The 19,817-nt window shown below is 43.1% G+C and overlaps 2 protein-coding genes and 2 long non-coding RNA genes across 5 annotated transcripts; all 4 read left to right on the top strand.

The window, feature by feature from the left end:
- Positions 1-3,348: 3,348 nt before the first annotated feature.
- Positions 3,349-4,804, top strand: LOC142881393 (uncharacterized). The gene is made up of 3 exons (XR_012925575.1): positions 3,349-3,474; positions 3,605-3,688; positions 4,668-4,804. It is a non-coding gene; the product is annotated as an uncharacterized LOC142881393 (long non-coding RNA).
- Positions 4,805-7,491: 2,687 nt separating this feature from the next.
- On the top strand, positions 7,492-12,254 carry LOC142881375 (uncharacterized). 2 transcript variants are annotated; one of them, XR_012925567.1, is made up of 4 exons: positions 7,492-7,601; positions 9,672-9,848; positions 9,995-10,688; positions 10,820-12,254. It is a non-coding gene; the product is annotated as an uncharacterized LOC142881375 (long non-coding RNA). The 2 variants fall into 2 exon arrangements; XR_012925568.1 differs by lacking the exon at positions 7,492-7,601 and adding an exon at positions 7,983-8,000.
- Positions 12,255-13,303: 1,049 nt separating this feature from the next.
- LOC142881373 (uncharacterized) lies at positions 13,304-15,995 on the top strand. The gene is made up of 4 exons (XM_076015648.1): positions 13,304-13,479; positions 14,632-14,802; positions 14,940-15,591; positions 15,716-15,995. The coding sequence occupies exons 2-4, from the start codon at positions 14,643-14,645 to the stop codon at positions 15,774-15,776; spliced, it is 873 nt and encodes a 290-aa protein (XP_075871763.1). The 5' UTR covers positions 13,304-13,479; positions 14,632-14,642; the 3' UTR covers positions 15,777-15,995.
- Positions 15,996-17,794: 1,799 nt separating this feature from the next.
- LOC142881363 (lysozyme C, milk isozyme-like) lies at positions 17,795-19,811 on the top strand. Its single transcript, XM_076015635.1, has 5 exons — positions 17,795-17,948; positions 18,658-18,834; positions 19,305-19,368; positions 19,472-19,516; positions 19,604-19,811. The coding sequence occupies exons 1-5, from the start codon at positions 17,822-17,824 to the stop codon at positions 19,683-19,685; spliced, it is 495 nt and encodes a 164-aa protein (XP_075871750.1). The 5' UTR covers positions 17,795-17,821; the 3' UTR covers positions 19,686-19,811.
- The last annotated feature ends 6 nt before the right edge of the window (positions 19,812-19,817 follow it).

Genomic DNA, 19,817 nt, shown 5'->3' on the forward strand with positions numbered 1-19,817 from the left:
TCTTCATTATTATTATTATTATTTTTATTATTATTATTATTATTATTATTGCTTGCTCAGACCTTCTACGTGTTGGAAAGGGTTAGAAAACAAGATGCCACAGCCAACATCTAGCTAGCCGTGGTGTCACTCAGTGAGGGGAAACATCAGTGCCCTTTGTGACATCATAAACTAAATTTTTTTACACACACTTTCAAAGAAGTGGAGCCAGCAACAAAGATAATGCTTTACTCATTTCTGTGCAGCTTGAAAAACGTGTAAGTGACATAAGTTTGCAGCAAGTGGAAGTGCTGTTCTTTGATTCAAATTTTAGAATATTTAAAGTGAAGTTTACCAAACGTTGACTATTTAGATTCTTTTAAACCAATAAACTTTGGTTTTAAAAAAAACAACTTCTTCACTTTTCTTTCAGTCAATGAACTGAGCCAATACTCCAGTCACATGTCTGGAAGGTGGGTTACAAACATCACATGGAACGTTTTATCATGTCAGGGTTTGTCACGTGCCTTTGTACCGGAAAGAGGGATTTTTGCGGAGAGCACTTGAACGCACCATTTCTCTCCTCATGGGCTTTTGTTGGTCCCCAGCTTTTGTTGTCTCTCTCACTCTCTTAGTGTGTGTGTGTGTGTGTGTGTGTGTGTGTGTGTGCGCGCGCGCACACACACACACACACACACACACACACACACAGGACCTTGAGATGTTTGGAATTTAAAATCCATTTGGGTTTTTTTTTTTTCTTCCTTTTTTAGTCCTTCATCCGGTTATTGATTTTCTCACCCAAAATGTCAACTGTCTCAAAATGTATAGCAACCCCTCCCCACCTCACCCTGCACCCAACCCCTAACTCTCACCGCCCACCTCCCCCCATGGCTCCCTGTGAATAGGGGCTTTGTTTGAGGACCCTGGTCCCAGTCTTGCTGCAGACCCACAAAAAACAGGAGCTGCTGCTGCTTTGCATTAATCAATTACAGTGGTACAGTGATGTCAGTCATTAGGCTGCGAGGTGCTTGTTGTGCAGAGGTGTTCTGCTTGGCCAGAAGACATGACAAATAGTGAAGACTGAAAAATAGAAGGAAAGATGAGACACCTTAGGACTAATGATAATAATAATAATAATAATAATAATAATAATAATAATAATAATAATAATAATAATAATAATAATAATAATAATCTCATCAAAGTTAAATCAGGAAATGGTCAAGAGAGCAATCAGCAAGGACTGCAAGAATCTGTCTATTTTAATTCTAAAGATGATGATCCCCTTGTGTAAATTAATCCTGACATAATGTCCTTTATCTTTTCTTGATGACATTCATTATTTAGAATCTTGCTGTGGTTAGAAGTCCAGTGTTCTTCTGATGCTGTTTTCCCCCAGCTTTTTCTAACAATAATCAGTGTCAGTAAACACTCTAGACGTCATCGTGATCTACAGTAGCCCTCTGAGAGAACTCACCGTCCCTGAAAGGTCGATTTTGGTTTCCCCCAATTTGTGTGGCGCTATTGTTCAACAGAAGGACAATTAAGTGCAACACGCATGTTCTTGAGATTTTGTTGTCTCAAAAATACATTTTTTAATTGTCCTGTATTCTGTAAAATACCCTTCAGGACCTGCAAGACCCACAAAGAAAGACCCTGGGGCCACAGATGTTTAACCTGCAGAAATATTTTGGCATATTCATGAACTTCAATCTTTGAATTAGATCACAGTATGCATTGTATACATGTGTTTCAGGTGGCTGATGCAAGTGTTGTGTTTCTCTAGAGCCCTTGCAGAGGAAACTTGATGCAGAGCGGATGTGGACCTGATCCCAGAGCAGCTGGTGGGTCTGGTTACTGACACTGAGTCCTGGCCTGAAGGTCCCACAACCAGGACGACGTCCCTGTGAGCTCAAGGTAAGGCTGACAGACGTGCTTTTTTTCTTTTTATATATTTTTGTACTGCAGTCACCTTTCAAAACATACATATACGACAAACATATAAGATATGTTTTGAAACTTATATAATAGAATAGAAAAGCGTATTTAATATCAACTGGTATTATCAGAGCAAAGAAACACCGGGGTTTGAGGCTGGGGCAGATCTGCCACAGCCTCAAATATACACACATATATATATATATATATATATATATATATATATATATATATATATATAGATAGATAGATAGATAGATAGATAGATAGATAGATAGATAGAACCCACTGGTGTTTGGTCTTGTCGACAGATTAAAACTTCTGGCAAACATCTCTGGCGGCCTCTTGTGGCTGAACTGATTTTCACATCGACAGACTAAAAGTTTTTGTAATCGAAAGGCAAGACTTTAACATGTATTTTATCTCCAAGTGTTCATACACACAGCTCTCCACAATTAACGCTTTGGAATGAAATCCTACTCATGAACTTTTATATGTGTGTCAGTCAGAATCAGAATCAGAATAGCCTTCCTGTCCCTCCCGCCTGTAGCAGAAAGATACAATGAAATTGCGTGGCAACTCTCTTGTGCAAACAATATGAAATATAAGAACTAAAGAGGAATAAAAATAAAAAATACAATATAAGACACTAGTTAGTGTTGTCCAGACAACACAGTACAAGTACATACAGGATTTAAGAAAAATTAAAAGAGGTAGATGTGTGTTATTGCACGGGTAAGGGGTGATCAGTGGTGTGACGTGCTGAGTGAGTGTATAGTCAGTGTGAGTTCAGCGCTTTGACAGCTCTTGGGTAGAAGCTGTCTCTGAGTCTGTTTGTCCTTGAGCTGAGTGACCTGTAGCGCCTGCCAGAGGGCAACAGGTCAAAGAGGTGGTGGCCAGGGTGAGAAGTGTCCTTCACAATGTTTTGAGCTCTACTGAGGCATCAGGAGTTGTAGATGTCCAGAAGAGAGGGCATGGGGCAGCCGATGATCCTCTCTGCTGTCCTTACTACCCTCTGCAGCTTTTTCTTCTCTGCCACAGTGCAGCTGGAGTACCACACCGTGATGGCATAGGTCAGCAGACTCTCTATAGTGGAGTGGTAGAAGGTCACCAGCAGCTGGGTGTATATGTTCTCCCTTCTGAGAACCCTCAGGACATGAAGCCGCTGCTGGGCCTTCTTCACCACTGCAGCAATGTTCTCAGTCCAAGAGAGGTCTGCTGCGATGTGGACGCCAAGATATTTGAAGGACTCCACCCTCTCTACACAGTTGCCGTTGATGAACAGGGGTGCAGGGGCAGCTCTGTTCTTCCTGAAGTCCAGGATGAGCTCCTTGGTTTTGGTAGAGTTCAGTGTCAGGTTGTTCGCTGAACACCACTTTTCTCAGTCAGACGTGATGAAAGTCTCAAGGTGTTTTTTTTTTCTCCCTCTGCTGAACTTCACACTCACCTGGCTGCAGACTCGGTCCAGATGGCTGGTTCTGGTGTTGCTCTGCGGCTGCACCAGTTCAGGGAACCTCGGGACTCTGGAAGGCGAGCAGGAGCAGGGACGTCCAGGTGCTGGAGACCCTCCTCCTCCTCCTCACGTGGCATCATCAGTGGCATCATCATCATCAGCAGCAGCTGACGGAAATCATACATAATGCAAAATCTGATAGATTTCACATTCTACCACTACTTTCTGCAGACCGTCCCGCCTTGGGAGAGATGTCAACGGATTGTATCCAGGTCAACTAGGGAGGCTCCATACTGTGCATGCAAAGGATTGTGGGTAAGAGAAACCAAACGTCTCTGAATCCTAACCCACCTTGTTATGACCGTACAGTTCACTGGGATTCAACATCAACTGGCTTGAGAATATTTACTTTATATATATTTTTTTTTATTTAAAAAAAAAAAAAGCCTAAAAATAGAACATGCTTAAACATGTTAAACATTTCAAACCAGGCCATAAGAACACTTGATGATCGCAGGGTAACAATAGATGTTGGAGGAGCCGGGGACTGACTCCACGCCCCTAACATCCACATGTTCTGAGCTGGAGGACAGAACTGGACATCCATCCATCTGTCTGTCTGTCTGTCTGTCCATCCATCCATCCATCCATCCATGCATTCATCCATTAATCAATATGCAATTACCACTCATCCTGCACTCAGGGTGTCAGGGAGGTCGAGCCTATCCAGTCTCAGACACTTTAAGAGTGGTCAATCAGCCTGATGCACGTGTCTTGGGTTTGTGGGAGGAGCCTGAGAACCTGGAGAAAAGAGAAGCCATACCCACTGCCCAGAAAGGCCCTGGCAACCCAACCCACGAGCTATGGAATGGTTCAGGTCTTGGGAGCCCCTGAGCTCTCACCTCACTGGTTCTACAAGCTCAGGTTACCGCACCGTGAGAGTCTGATTCTCACACATCACGGCTGCCATCCAAGCAAAAACGTAGGCGAAATAATTTTCACGAGTTGGATTACACACAAGCACTACGAGGGGGAAAGATTACGCAAATGTCTTTGTTCTCTCAGTAAGTTTTTTTGTCCTGCTGAGACTCTTCGGTCTTGACAAATCTTGTTAACAATCGTCTTGTCAAAAGTATGACATGGATGACTGAAAGCTAAACATTTTGGGCAATGTGGTGTTATGTCATGATGATGTTTGGCCCTAGGGGGCCCATAGGGTTCTCACAGTGTTCTCTCAACTGGCAGCTTCTCTGGCTGAACTGCATCTTTGACATATTAGATGAACACGTTCCAGGTTCAAGCGGTGCAGCGGAGGCTCCCGACCTCTTGGCAGCTCGCTGCAGTGTGAGGACGACGACAATGTCGACAACTACCATCAGAGTTTTGACCTCTGCGTCCTCAGAGCACTGGCTGTCCTGCAGCAAAGCCCCGCAGCCCAGGAACAGCACCGCCTACAGACCACTTATCAGGAGCAGTTTGGTCTTCAGCGTTGCATGAAGTGATGATGTTGCTGAAAATATGAAAGAAAGAAAAAAATGTAAACATAAATAAATAAATAAATATTGTGCTAATTATTCATCGTGGATTGAAAGCAAGTTCTCACTTCAGTTCATGGACAGCCAGCCACACATTTACAAAATAGAAATTTCCTAATTTCTCATGGACCCTCACCCATAAACCAAAAAGAATGTGTTAGTATTTCAGTTCTTAGTAAAAACCACGTGCACAGTATGTACCGCACGCACATTGTACATGATACACAATGTGTGCACTTAACGCATAAAGCAGGTGGTATTAGCGCACAATGTGACTCAGAACACAATGTTCACAACATTCTTTTTGATCGGTGTACTTCCCTCTTCAGTTACTAACGTCGACAATAGGCCTCTTGCCAGATGAGCGGGAAACCAGAGATCGTGAGTACAAACTCTTGTGTTGAAATAATGATACCAATTAAAAAAAAAAATCACAGACCAAGCTGTGTCAGGCACTCGACTGCTCACGTCAAGCAGTTATGCAGACGTCACAACTGTCTTCCTTGAAGCTTCCTGAGCTGCTTCAAACACACTCAAAGGTGTCACTAAATTTTTATTTTTGATCGCAAATTCCTTTTGTTTATGGAAGTAAACAAAGACTTGTGTCCCAATGCTGACAAACTTGTGAGTTAATAAGCACGTATCTCATGGGTATTTGCATTGTATATTGTATTATGCATTGCAATTGTATATAACCTTTGAAAAAAAGAATCAAGTGATTTCTACATAGAACTACGTACTTAAGGTACAGTCTCATATATGTTCTCTACTTTCAAGGTTAAACTTAGCAATATGAATTAATGAATTAATTTCTTGTGTTCCCTTAACGTGATGTGTGATAAAATGTTTCCTGCGCTGCTTTCACTTTCAGCATCAAATAAAAGTGGCAGAAGGAGAATCAAGGGAAGGGGTCGCTACTCATTTTGAAACCATAGTCAAATTAATAGTTTGTGTCCAGCTTTAGTGTGCAGCTTCAAGCACAAGGATCTGTTTGGAACAAGGGTGAGCGGCCGATCAAACAGGGAGCAAATACGCCCCTTCCCTGGCGTCAGGTGACACTTTGGGAGAGAGTGCGATCCGGCGTTAAGAAAGAAAATAAATCAGTGTGTGAAAAAAAAACAACTTACGACATCAGAAACTTTCCTGGTGCATCTTCAATTGATCGCCGTGTGACTCACCAGCCGGCGCCATTGTTGGCAGAACAAAGAGCTCCAGTGTCCTGCTGCTGCTGTTGATCATGATGATGATGATGATGAACATCCTGCGGATTAACTGCATGACGGTGCAAATATTTGGCCCACAAGGACGATCGAACAATCAAGACAGAGACCAACAAAGTTGTCAAATTTATCCTTTCAACCTGAAGATTCAAAGGAAGCCTAAAAAAACAGATATAATAGGTTGATAAATAAAAATAACCCACCTGGGGTTCAACTATTGATGGGGTTTATGATAATATTGTTTAATATTTTTGTAAGTGACAATTTCCACTAAGAATGATTTTGAAAAATTCAATCATCAGTTAGGAAATAGCCGCTATTTCACGTGCCTTTGTGTTTAGACATAACAAGAAGTTACTTGAGATCTACCAGAGGCCAAATTTTCTCAGAAAAAAACAACAACCCTTAAATCTATAAAATTAAATCTTAAGAAAAAGCTGAGAAACGCAAACACGACAGTCATCTGAACTTTCATCCTGTTTCTTTTTCTCAAACATCAACGAGTCAAAAGAATCTGCAAGCTGAGAGTTGACACAGTGTTTGACGGATCAGCTACGTTGTTTTTTTTTCAAAGACAAACGGAGAAAAACTTGGTTTGTGTAAACTCTGATGACTTAGCTTGATAAATTGAGTGTGTGTGTGTGTGTGTGTGTGTGTGTGTGTGTGTGTGTGTGTGTGTATGTTGCCCATCCAAGTGCTCACGCAAGTCATACGACTGATGATCAGAGGTCAGGTTTAAACCTGAAGTTCGGACTAATTTGGGGAGATTTGACGGCGCTGACAGAATAAAACTCCAAAGTTTAAGGCATTATTAGTTGAACCACCAAATGTGGCTTTTGTGTTGCAGTTTGCACAGCATTAAGCTCGAGCCAAGGAGTACTACGCGGGGCTGCTGGAGGATGTGAGTTCCTCTTGGATGCGACCGGGGCGTTTGCTCAGATTACCGTTGGGATCAAGTGTCGGGCCGTGTCGCGACGGCCCCACTCCACTTATTGTTCCTGCTGTGTGGAAGAATTAAACATTAAACCAAAGTCCACAAGATGTTCCCCTTCTTTTGTTTCTCACGAGCCAGGTGAGATCCAGAGGACAAGTTTTGGTTTTTTTGATGACAGGGTGAAACGTGTGTTTCAGCAGTGACGCAGCAGAAATGAGACAGAGGCCTCTGAGCCGAGTTTTCCCGTAATGAAAAATAAAGAAAGACTGTTTGCAAGCTTCCAATTAAATTGACCGAACCCGCAACCACGCTATGAGGTGACACTGCCATGCCGCCCACTTCACCGCTTCACTGTCTAAAATTACCCTGAGAATCAGGAAGTATTAGGCAACCTATTTCATGACACTTGTGTTGCATTCTGAGACGCACCTCTTGAAAGTATGTAGGTAGGCGTCACAAAATGCAGGTTGACCTTGTAAAAAAGCCCAACAAAGTATAAATACGCACATTGGTGCCTCATCCATCCAAATTGCCTGCAGGTAAGAAATCTCTTCATCTTCATGATCCGTCTTCTTCTTCTTCTTCTTCCTCTTCTTATTCTAACTGTTGCAATAAAGCCGTATCCGCTTATGCGTTCTGAGACTAAGAGACTAAGTAAAGTTACTGATTTAAAATAAAATAAAAAATATGATGGAGAATATCAGCAGCAGTTCAATTAGTACAGAGTACTGACAGCTGAGTAGTTATAAGGCTAATTTTGTTTTTACTTTGTCAATTATTATTATTGTTATGATGATGATGATGATGATGATGATGATGATAATAATAATAATTCCTCACTAAATCTCTAAATTTTGCTTCCGGGGAATTTCAACATACTAAAATCTTCTTTTCTTCCTCCTCTTCTTCTTCTTCTATAGCATTTTGTAAAGTCTGAGGTACTTCACACACACACACACACACACACACACACACACACACACACACACACACACACACACACACACACACACACACACTGTGCCAGCTGTCTATGGTGAACGGTTGCTAGCGCCAGTCTGTTTGAACTCACAGAAGGTCTCTCCCTTGGAGCAGTTTCGCCTGATTAAGTATGACAAAATACAAAAAACAGCCAATTTAACCTAGTGATTTCGATTCCTTTATCATCGGACGAGAAGGATTGGAGATGATTTGTCATACCCTGAAATGTTTCGACCGGAAGTCTACGTCTTTCGCATAGCTGTCAACTGGTGACGCGTGGTAACGCGTCCTATCAGCTGCCGCCACTGTGGCGTAACGGCGACACCTGCCGTCCGTCCGTTGGCTCCAACAGGGAGTCGCTCCAGGGGAGCGAGAGCACACGCGCTCCCTCTTTTTTGCTTTTCTCTCTCTCTCTCTCTCTCTCTCTCTCTCTCTCTCTCTCTCTCTCTCTCTCTCTCTCTCTCTCTCTCTCTCTTTTTTTTTTAGCACCGCAAAAAAAGAATCCACGTCGCAACAGCCCGACAGGACACTACAGTCACAACAAGCTAGGGAAAAACTAACCACAAACTGATAAGACACGTCACACCTCTACGCCACTAGGTGGCAGTTTTGAGAGAGACGGAAGTCCTCCGTTAAAACATGAGACATCTAAAACATGATATCCAATCCCCGATGTCTGACATGTAAAACAAAATTAAAATCAACAACAACAACAACAACAAAACAGTAGCCTATTATAAATCTAATGACAGATGTGTCACACTGGACCGCTATTTTAATATCTTTTTAAATTATATTTTAATATCTTAACTGAGACCTTAATTCATAATTTATTTTGCTGGTCTTTGCTTTGAGCATATATTCTGTCTGTACTTACAGTGTTTGTTCAATTTGTTCAAAATGCACACGATTTGTGAATGGCATTTGTGCCATTTTTGTATAGCACGTTGAGGTCCCTATTATTCCAGCTTTATTTTACAATTTATTAAGTGCATCATCCAGATGGCAAAGCATAGTAATTGTAATGTGAATATTAGAATAGTTCATTATTCATTAATTAGATTAAAAAACAAAAAAAAAAGCAACAACTTTATTTTAGAATATCTCTCTGCTGTGGTATCCCGCACACATCTTTGTCCTACATTTGGTGGGTTGGGATCTGGTCACCCTACTACTAGAGCATAATTTAGCGCTCTGTTTACAGCCTCCTGCTAAAAACACTCCTCTTTTGGACCTTCCTCAAGTTTGGAAGGTCAGAAAAAGCACATAGTAGTAGAGCAGAGAGGCAACACCAGGCTGGGGGTACTGCCACAAACCTGGGAGAGGCACCGGTGCCCTTTGTGACATTACAAAATGCCCAAGGCCGAGCTGCTTTAGCTCACACTTGCTGGAAAGTGAAGCAGTAGAAGAAGTAAACGATGGACTTTTCTCTGCGGCCTGAGTCTACCCATTATCTTTAGCTGCGTTAGCCACACAGCTAACACTTGCGTCCCACTGGTGGTTCCAAATTCTTAACAGGATATATCAATCAGAATTCATGCCAAACAACAACAACTGTGCGCACTGACTGACTTTCTGAACACACTGCCCTCTTGTTTTTTTTTTAATTGTCTTCTTGCGTCTGATAGAAGAGATCATCATGAAGTTGGGACTACTGCTGGTCTTGGCCCTATTGGTCACAGTTCCTAGTCTGTCTGAGGGACTCAGACGCCGTTACCGACATCGACGATGCACAGCAGTGCGCTTTGCCGCCAGGGCCTTCTATAGCCTACCATTTGGACAAAGACAAAGGTTCCTGCAAACGCGTGAGTTCAATAAACTGACAAGCTCTCCAGGGAACAGGAGTAAAGGATTCCGGCCAATACTGCCAGCCATTCCCTAACAATTTCTGTCCTCCTAAAACATCCGATCATGTCCGTTCATGGGTCTTCTTCTCTTCCATCCTCCCCAGTCAGATATTGTTTTAGCGCCAAGCCTCCGACAACAACCTCTGCACCAACCACCACTGAAGCAACCACAACACCACTACCACCACCACTATCCACCTCGGCCATCGCCACTGGACGGCCCACCGTCAGCCTAACCCCGACTGCCATGTCAACAGCTGGAACAGCACCACCACCAGCCAACTCAACTGGACAGACCACCGTCAGGCAGACCCAAATGGCCATGGCAACAGCCGGAACATCACTACCCAACTCGACTAGACAGACCACTGCCAACCAGACCCCAACTGCTGCATCAACAACTAGAACATCATCATCACCAACACCATCCACCTCGACAGGCACCGGTGAACAGACCCCAGTAGCTACTGGCGGATCAACGCCATCAACGCCATCCGGAGGAGATCTGGAAACCTCCCCTGTCCTAACAGCAAATGCATCCGCGCCTGGCAAGAGAAGACGCCGCAGTGCTACGCAGTCTGACGAAAGTGACGGCAACGATAATGAAGAGGAAGAGTTTGAGGAGGACGAGGACAAAGTCAACATGGAGGATGACATTGAGGGATTCGAGGAAGACTATGACGGTATTGAGGAGGATGAGGAAGACGAGGAGGACAAAGATGATGTCACGACAGACGGTGATGCTGAGGGAAGTGAAGGTGGCCACGGCCGAGAGAAACGACGTGCCCGTCGCTACAGGTCTGTTCAGAGTTCATCCCTTTGAAGCTAACTACTAAAACAAACCCATCTTCGCTTTCATACCTGATGTTCAAAGTGCGTAAGAAAGTTTTAAGGCTTTAATTTAACTTTGGTCTGGTTTTTTCATTCAGGAAAATATCCAGAAAATGCCTCAAACAGTGGAGATGTGTCAAATGGGTCATTCGCCAGTTCTGAGAAGCCGCTGGACGAGAGGCTCCACCTACAAGACAAACCGCCAGGCGCAGGTTGCTGTCTTTCCTCCGCTTGTCTCTCTCCAGTTCTCCCGTTCCTTTTACCACAGAGGGAGTCGCAGTGCCCGAAGTTTATATTTCAGCTGATGAGAGCTCAAATGAATTAAACTCTTACCTACTTTTTGCCACTGACCTTTTTCGAAATGCAAACCATCATGTTATCATAGTGGGCATGTTTACATGGATCGTAACATCCGGCAAATGAAACCCATGTGGTTCCAAACAATACGTTCGAACTGACTCTATCGATCCATTGAAATTTTGGTCTGATTGGAAGAGGTGGTTTCACCTTGTTTTTGTTCACAGTTTTGCAGCATGTCAGCTGCTCGTTTTCCATGCGGTATATCAATGGCACAACATGGAATGTGTAGGTACCCTTTGCCATTCAAAAAAAATAATAATTCTCTCCAGTTGCTTGCAGAGGTTGGTTTGACGCATGAGTAATGATGGATGTATTCAATGGCTAAGTTCCGACATAATTCCGATTTATTCTATCAATTTCAAATAGCTCCAAAAAAACAAAACAAAACAAAAAAAACCCACCAAACATCGACTTCCTCAATCGTTGATTTACAACCAAGGACTGTGTTGGAGCTATTTCTCATTTTTGTAATATTTAATTATTTAGTTTTGTTTGGCTTGATTATTATACATTTAATTTGATCATAATGTTTAACATTATTTGAGTTCATGTGAATACTTATCAATAATTTTATTCGTTATTTTAGCACTAGGGCACACTAGGAGATTTATATATATGGGTCTGCCAAGCATAGGGGGCAGCACCGGGAAGGGTTATGTTTTTTTTTTTACCAGGGCAAAAGAAGCAGCAGCAGCCATTGTTTGTTTGTTTGCTTGCCAATAGGAGAATAAATCAAGAAAAACTTCAGTTCTTTGCCTGGACAATGGACTCTGTCGTATCAATGAGTAAATTAATTCCCTCAGTGCCTTAGTGGCCGTTTGATTTGATTTTGATTAATTTGATTTTGTTTGCCAAAGCTCAATTAGTCTGCTCTACTCTAGAAATTCCTCAGGGTTTAGCTGCTCAGCGCAACCAGTGACTATACATCACAAACAGCCTAGGTCACATTGCACGGCATTTTTGGAACCCACCAATCAATCCAATCACTTTATTCAGCTTCCGCCTGACCAGGACAGTCTGATTGTTCAGTTTGAAACAACAGAAATAAATTCACCAAATGTTTCCTTTACGAAAAAGTTTCTCTGCTGATGTTTTTTTTCCATAAATGATCATGGCAAGCTACCTCTTTTGTCAAAGTAGCTAAATTAAGTTAAAAAAAAAAAAAAAAAAGAATCCCCCCCATCTGGACTTAATCTCAGCGTCACTGTTACCTGGCAACCACAAAAGACAGCTCTCAATTCGCTAGCGCGGACACGCCCGCTTGGCATTGGAACTCATGGTCATGTGACAAACCAGGATGGAAAATTGTTGCCAACTGTCACTATCTGTTTGTTGAGGGATCTCTCTAAACAAGCAGAGAATTAGATGCACTTGGCCATGGGCGACACAAATTGGAACATTAAACATTTGCTTCCTCGCCTTTGTCTCATTAGAAAAAAAAACAAATAGTAAATCAGAAATCTAAAAAGCATTTTCAGATTGGTGTGTTAATATGTCTATTATTCCTGAGACAGGTAAGATTTTTCTATTCAAAGGAAACTTATTACTATTATTATTATTATTATTATTATTATTATTATTATTATTATTCATTCATTCATCTTCCATACCCGCTTACTCCCAAGCTCAGGGTCACGGGGGTCTGCTGGAGCCTATCCCAGCTGTCTTAGGGCGAAGGCAGGGTGACACCCTGGACAAGTCGCCAGTTCATCGCAGGGCTATTATTATTATTATTATTATTATTATTATTATTATTATTATTATTATTATGCTCACTCACTTTGATCATGTGTGCTCATTGCTCATGTTTCCAACATGCAACCCATTTTCCTGGTGCTACTCTGAAAGTCCAGCACACCAATTTCACCAAGCGGAGGAAACAGAAACAGAAACGCTCCTCGACTGTCACGGACATCCTCCTTGAATCTGTGACTCTCCTGGACAAAGATACAGATGAAAAATCAAGAGCTCGTCTGGTTGCGGGCCAGCTTGCTGTCATCTTTGTGTTTGACTTTGCTGAGACGACGTGTGCACACAAGGCTAATTACTGAAGAAAAGGGTTGTGCCATTTGTAGGCAGAGGGCTTAAGTTGAAAATCATTAAAAATATTTGCCGTTGTGATGTCACTCCCCCGGAGTTTCTACATGTCTAATCCGTGAGCTCACACAGATGAGCGCAGCCTTTTGTCCAGATGCAGTTGCTTACTTCAAGGATGAAGGCGGTGAGCGGCATAAGCAGTTGTAGGGGTGGGAGGAGCCATGGCCTCTGCCCATCAAGATATAAACACTGAGGTTTGGCTTCATGCAGACATCGAGAGACCAACGTCCATCGAGAGGGTGATCTTGTTAAGGAACTTCTTCTTCCTCCTCTGGTGCCATAAAGTCAGATCCATTTACAGGTACTGGTGACAAATTTTCTTGCAGGGAGAAAAAAATATAGCATGAGCGCTGGATACATTTTTAATGATTTATCAGTAGAAGGTTTAAATGGTTTGAGCTGAGTGGAATCACTTTCATTTATGGAACTTTTTTTTTTGGTGGGAGATTTTAATACCCCAAGTGTCCTATGTAGTGTCAGGTGCAAGACAAAGTCTGAGGTCGAAAAACTTTCTTTTTAGACATTTCCTCCAATGAATGGTTATTATTGTTCTTTTACTGCAATAGTCATTTTTCCAAATTACTGTAGTTACTATTTGCTTTTGAACCAAAGTTGGCCCCTCTTGGGGCCCATCCAGTCCCTTTACCAATGGACTGTGAGTACATGTGGCCAGTAGTAGCAGTGATTAGCACCTCCAAATCTGGGGCCATGGTCCTCAGGCCGGTCATCCTCGAGGAGTTTGGAGTAGAGCCACTGCTCCTCCCCATCAAGAGAAAGGAGTTGAGGTGGCTCAGGGATCTGGTCAGGATGCCTCCTGGACGTCTTACTGGGGAGGTGTTCCAGGCACGTCCAACTGGGAGGAAGCCCAAGGGCTGATGCAGGACAAGCTATGTTGGCCTGGGAACACCTTGGGGTGCCCCTGAAAGAACTGGTGGAAGTGGCGGGGGAGAGGGCGGTTTGGGTTCCCTATTAAGGACACTGCCCCCGCAATGAGGTACGAGGCATGAGGTATTGGGTTCTATTTACGTTACTTGCTTACTTCATTTACTTTTTAGCATAACATATTTCTCACAGATGCCAGCGGGAAATGTGCTCTTGACATAGACAAAACCTCCTACTAAAACTGATGCTTTGTTTGATCTTTCTTTGGAAGGGAACAAAAAATACATGTGTGGTTCCACAGGGCAGAGCTAACACATTGCTGGGGGTGTGGCCAATAGCCTGAGAGAAGCATTGGTGCTGTGGGTTGAACTGGTGAAACAGAAAACTGAAAGAAAGAGTTTTTCTTTTACCAGTCCACGTGTTATCCTTAGCACTGTTAGCCACAGAGCTAATTCTTGCATTGTAATAGAAGATAAAAATCAAAAAGGACATCTCACTCTGAAAAAGTGGCAAATAACAACTGAACAATGCCCTGCTCATTGGAAAAAAAACAACTTTGTCCATCCAACAGGAGACGTCATCATGAAGTTGGGACTCCTGCTGCTCTTGACCGTGTTGGTCATGGTTCCCAGCCTGTCTGAGGGACAGAGAGTTAGGGTTTGTCGGAGGGCCAGGAGGGTGGCATCCAATTTAATAAACCGGCTCGGGTTTGGTCCTGAAGCACGAGCCTTTGTGCAGAGGGGTGAGTTCAACAAAATGACAAGCTCTTCAGGAATAAATGATGCTGGCACATATTCCCGACTGTTTTACCCTTTTGAAAAATTTCCGTCTTCCCCTAAGTTTCACTTTGTTGCTCCTCCTCTCTTTCACCCTCTCCAGTCCAGGTTAACTGTCTCAACATGAAGCCCCCCACCACAACCCCGGCACCGACCACCACTACAGCAACTACAACAACACCACCACCACCGCCATCTACCACAACTGTGGTGCAGACTACCACACAACCTACCACCACCACCACCGCAGCAGCCACCACAGCAGCGGCCACCACCGCAGCGGCCACCACAGCAGCGGCCACCACCACAGCGGCCACCACCGCAGCGGCCACCACAGCAGCCGCCACCACCACAGCGGCCACCACAGCAGCCGCCACCACCACAGCGGCTGCCGTTAACACCACAACTACAGACTCATGTAGCAAAAGAAGACGCCGCAGTGACGAGAACAGCAGTGACGCGAACAGCAGCAACGAGGCCAGCGTCACCGAAAGCACCAACAGCAGCAACGAGGCCAGCGTCACCGAAAGCAACAGCAACAGCAGTGGAGAGGACGACAGTGGGGAAGATGACAGCGAGGGCAGTGAGGGGAGCAGTGGCAACAACAGCGGGAACAGGTCCAGTCGCAGCGTCAGTGGAATGGATTGGAGCAGGGAGGGGGTCCTGGATTGGCAACAGTGGTGGGACTGGCACAGGGTCAACCGCAGTGCCAGTCACAGTAACAGTCGGGAGAAACGACACCTGAGGTTCTTTTGGTCTGTGGACTTTGGTTCTTTGGCATCATGTAGTAATTACCTGTTACTTGAACGTAATTCATAATTTTAGGTATTATTTCTTTTACTTTTTTTTTTAACTTTGGTCTTTTCCATGTCGTTAAAGGAGGAGACGGTGTATCCGACTGGTCCGGTGTATCAGGAGGCAGTTCTTCCAAAGGCCCTAAGCAGCTGTCGGACCAGAGGCGCGACCTGCAGGTTGACACGCAGCGTCTCGTCTGGTGGATCAGCAACTTTCTCTTCTTCAACTTAATCAAAGATGAACAGTCACCTCCCTTCGGTTTGCTGTTGATTTGATGTGTTTTTTTTAAACAGTATAGATGTTTAAAAAAAATAGCAACTACTCTCTTCTTCATCTGCTCCTTCAGTAAACCTGTCTGAACATCTCTGCGGCTGCTCTGGTTTTCTTGAACTTGACTCCAGGGTGACATGGCAAACACAATGTTTCCCCAAATTGCTCAGACTTACTTCCCAAATCCATCTGCGGAGTGTTACAAATAAAACTGCCCTTTTAATCACATTGCATGGTGCTTCTGTTGCACCGTCAGTGGTAGGTAAATTAAAGAGAGTAGTCTGAGTGATATCTGAGTGACGTCTGCCGCTGCTGTAACCTTCAGTCACTACATTAAGTACAACCACGCCGCTGCTGAAATTAGTCCTTCAGAATGCAATGCAATGCAAGTGTACTTTCTACATCCAACATTTTTCTGTTAAAACTTGCGCAAGCCTAGAACCAGAAAATTTTGATGTGCTGGACTAGAAGGGCTGGGTTAAAATTGTGTTGAAACGGTCTCCGCTATTGAATAGCCAGTGGTGGTAAAAGTAAAAAAAAAAAAAGTACAGATATTTGTGTAAAAAAAAAAACAGTTAGTTAGTTAGTTAGTACAGTAAGAAAGTACAGGTTCCAAAATTGTACTAAAGTAAAGTAAAAATGAAAATGTTAATTTAAAAATACCATATTGGATGTTTACTATTTTAACATTATTTTCTAGATGTTAATTTTTCTCTGTACTAAAAAGCGTACTGAACAGTAACCCCAAATGCAACGTACTCCCAAAAAAAGATCCCTCCAAAATATCAAGCAAGAACAACTAGCATAAGTAATAAGTGAATTACTTTGGACAGAATTTGTATGTTTTTAACATTTTCAAACACAGAAGTAAACAGCTCGTTTTTTCCAATGTAAGGAGTAGCAAATATTGATATTCAGGGAGTAAAAGTAAAAAGTCGCCGGAAAAAGAAATACTCAAGTAAAGTACAGATACCTGAAAAATCTATTTGTAAAGATCTTTGTACTTTGGCTGTGTCTCAATTGAGGGTTTGCAGCCTTCGAAGCCTGTATTTGAAGGCCAGTTACGTCATAACACTGAACGAAGGCTTGTCCCAATTCATTGAAATTCAAAGGATTCTCCAATTCCACCCTTCAAATGCATTCTAAATCCTGCACTGCTACTATCCTTCGCGACCTCCCGTATCACATCTGCAAATCCTGGGATCCTGGGAAGTCAGCTGAAATGATGGAATCTACTGGCAAAGACACAACATATAAATTTAAGTATTCAAATTTCACATCAAATATTAAGTGTTTACCGTAGGGTTTTTACTTATTTGAACATCCAACACCATATATGTTAAACCAAAACCACAAAATTCAGTTAAAATATGTGACTTCGAATTCGGCCGAAGGAGGCTGCAGACCCTGAATTGAGACACAGCCAATGTTACTTACCACTTCATTGAATAGCACACTGCTTAACTTGGAAATGAGGTCGTCTGTCCTAAATTCTGATCCACGATGAAACCCTGTCACAACATTGATGTGATATTATTTAGTCTCATGCACGCACACATGCACGCAACGCAATATTGAAACAACGTGAGAACTGTTACACCTGAGCTTATTTTCAAAGCCTCTTTTTAAAAGGCGTGGAGGGCGTAAACCAACTAAGAAGAAAGAGGCTCTCCACAGTGGCCGGATCGTTTTTCTTCCTCTGACCTCTTTCAGGGCCCCAGAATGGGCGAGACGCTGTCAGGCTCAGTGTCTTGCATTTGAAGTTAGCGAGGGAGTGGCCTTTTCTCCAGAACAAAAGGTGTCCCATCTCTGTCACGCACACACACACACATGAACACACACACACACAGATACATATATAGAGAGAGAGACCGATATCCCATCTCAGGGCTTTTGGGAGTTGGAGGCAAAGACTTTGAGATGAGGACTCTCCTGCTGGTTCTTCTGGGCTTCGCCCTGGCTGAAGGTCTCCTGTCCAGGTGTGATCTGAGGAGGCACCTTTGGAAACAGGCCCCACAACAGTTCGACGACAATCTGGTGGCCAAGAGTGAGTAATTCTCACCGATGCACAGCTACGCCACAATCGCTTGGCTCCTCTTCTGTTGTGATTTGGGTTTGAATCATCGCTTAAGTTAAACTATGAAGAAAGATTACAGGGCAGGTCGATAGCAGTGAAGTCACAAATGGACAACAACTTCATTTAAATGTACACAGAGAAGATAAAAGGGGAGGAAAATTACCCTTTTGTTGATTTTTCAAAATGGTAAGTAAGAAAAAATGCAATTATCATCTGATGTCATTAAATCTGAATGTATTTGCCAATCTAACGTCTACAAATACATTTCTATATGATGATATGTTGTACATGTAGAATATTCGCAGTTGAAATGTTGTTCAATGGACCCTTGCACTATAGTTACACTGAGGATTCAACCTTATTCAGTCTTTTTCAAGTAGCTGAATGGCAAGTAGGTCAGCATGGGATGGGAGGCAGGCTTGTTTAACACAGAAGACTTCAACCAAACAAGATGGAATTCATCTAAACATCAATCTCAAGCAACATGGAATCTGACTGGATTAAACACAAATCTGGGAATATTTCTTCCTGGAAACAATTCAACCAATACTTGAATAAAAGAAACTTACACAGACACAATCAAACGCATCTAAGAAGTTCAACCAAAATGGATGGATGGGATAGATGATAGATGGATGATGGATGGATGTTTGCATCAGTCCCTCTCCATCTCCTGCAGTTGTGTGCAGCTCCGAGTCGATGACGGCCTTCAACAGCAGCGCATTCAACCTCAGGACCCCCCAGAAAGGAGGTGGGGGTGCCTGGGCGCTCTATGGCGTCCTGCAGCTGCCCAACCGCCTGGCCTGCAGTGACGACACCAGCTCGGCACCCAACATCTGCCGGCAGAGCTGCAAAAGTATGCTCCACTGTTTTACACATGCACGCATGCGCGCGTGCACGCACACACACACGCACACACCTATATATATATATATATATATATAAATATGCATTTTTTTATTTTTTTTTTTAATCGGTGTGTGTCTGCAAGTACAAGTACATTGATCTTTCACCTCTTTGTGTTCCTGGTTTATATCATATTGATTTCTTGTCTCATGCGCATGAGGAATGTTGATTGGATGCTTCTTCTTTTTTTTATGAAGAAAAGAGAACTGGACTTTCTGATTTATTTACTTCATTCATTTTAATGAGCTCATCCTAATCAGTTGCTGCTGACATGAGCAAATGCATTCATAAACAAATGAATCTTCAGCCTTAATGCTGCACAGGATGCAATGGCTGTTTTTGATGTATGTTTTTAACCTTTTAATAATTATGCTTGAAAAAAACCCAACTCAATATATATGTTTTTTTTTTTAAATCAAGGATTTATCGACGACGACTTAGACGACGACATAAAGTGCATGTGGACGCTCTTCACTGAACTGGTGTAAGTACTTCTAAAATTTCCCCCCAAAATTATACATACATTTTGTCGTGTACAAATATCGTTGAGTGCCCTGCTATGACGCGTCTTTGCTGTCCTCCCACAGTGAGAGCGGCTTCAGCGGAGTTCACTTTGAGCAGTTGAAAACCATGTGAGTCTCAGATGTCTGATAGCCTTTGAATCGTCCTTCAGTAAAAACCCCTCACGCACTCCTTCCCTTCCTCTGCGTGCCTAACAGGAGCGGCCTGGTGTTCCAGGAGGATTGCAAGCTGGTCGAGGCCACCGAGTACTTCGCCGGATGCTCGGACTCGCAGGGTTGACGCACGAGTCAAGCGCGAGGACGCGGCGGCTGTAGCTGATTTCCTCGTCTTTTCTTTAAAAAAAAACAAAAAAACATCACAGGTCAGCACACGTCATTAATGCTACTCCTGCTGTTATGTCTTTTCGCCACT

This window comes from Nelusetta ayraudi, unplaced genomic scaffold (assembly GCF_046127955.1).
Source record: "Nelusetta ayraudi isolate G7.1 ecotype Tasmania unplaced genomic scaffold, CSIRO-AGI_Nayr_v1 ptg000192l, whole genome shotgun sequence".
In the NCBI taxonomy this organism is placed as follows: Eukaryota; Metazoa; Chordata; class Actinopteri; order Tetraodontiformes; family Monacanthidae; genus Nelusetta; species Nelusetta ayraudi.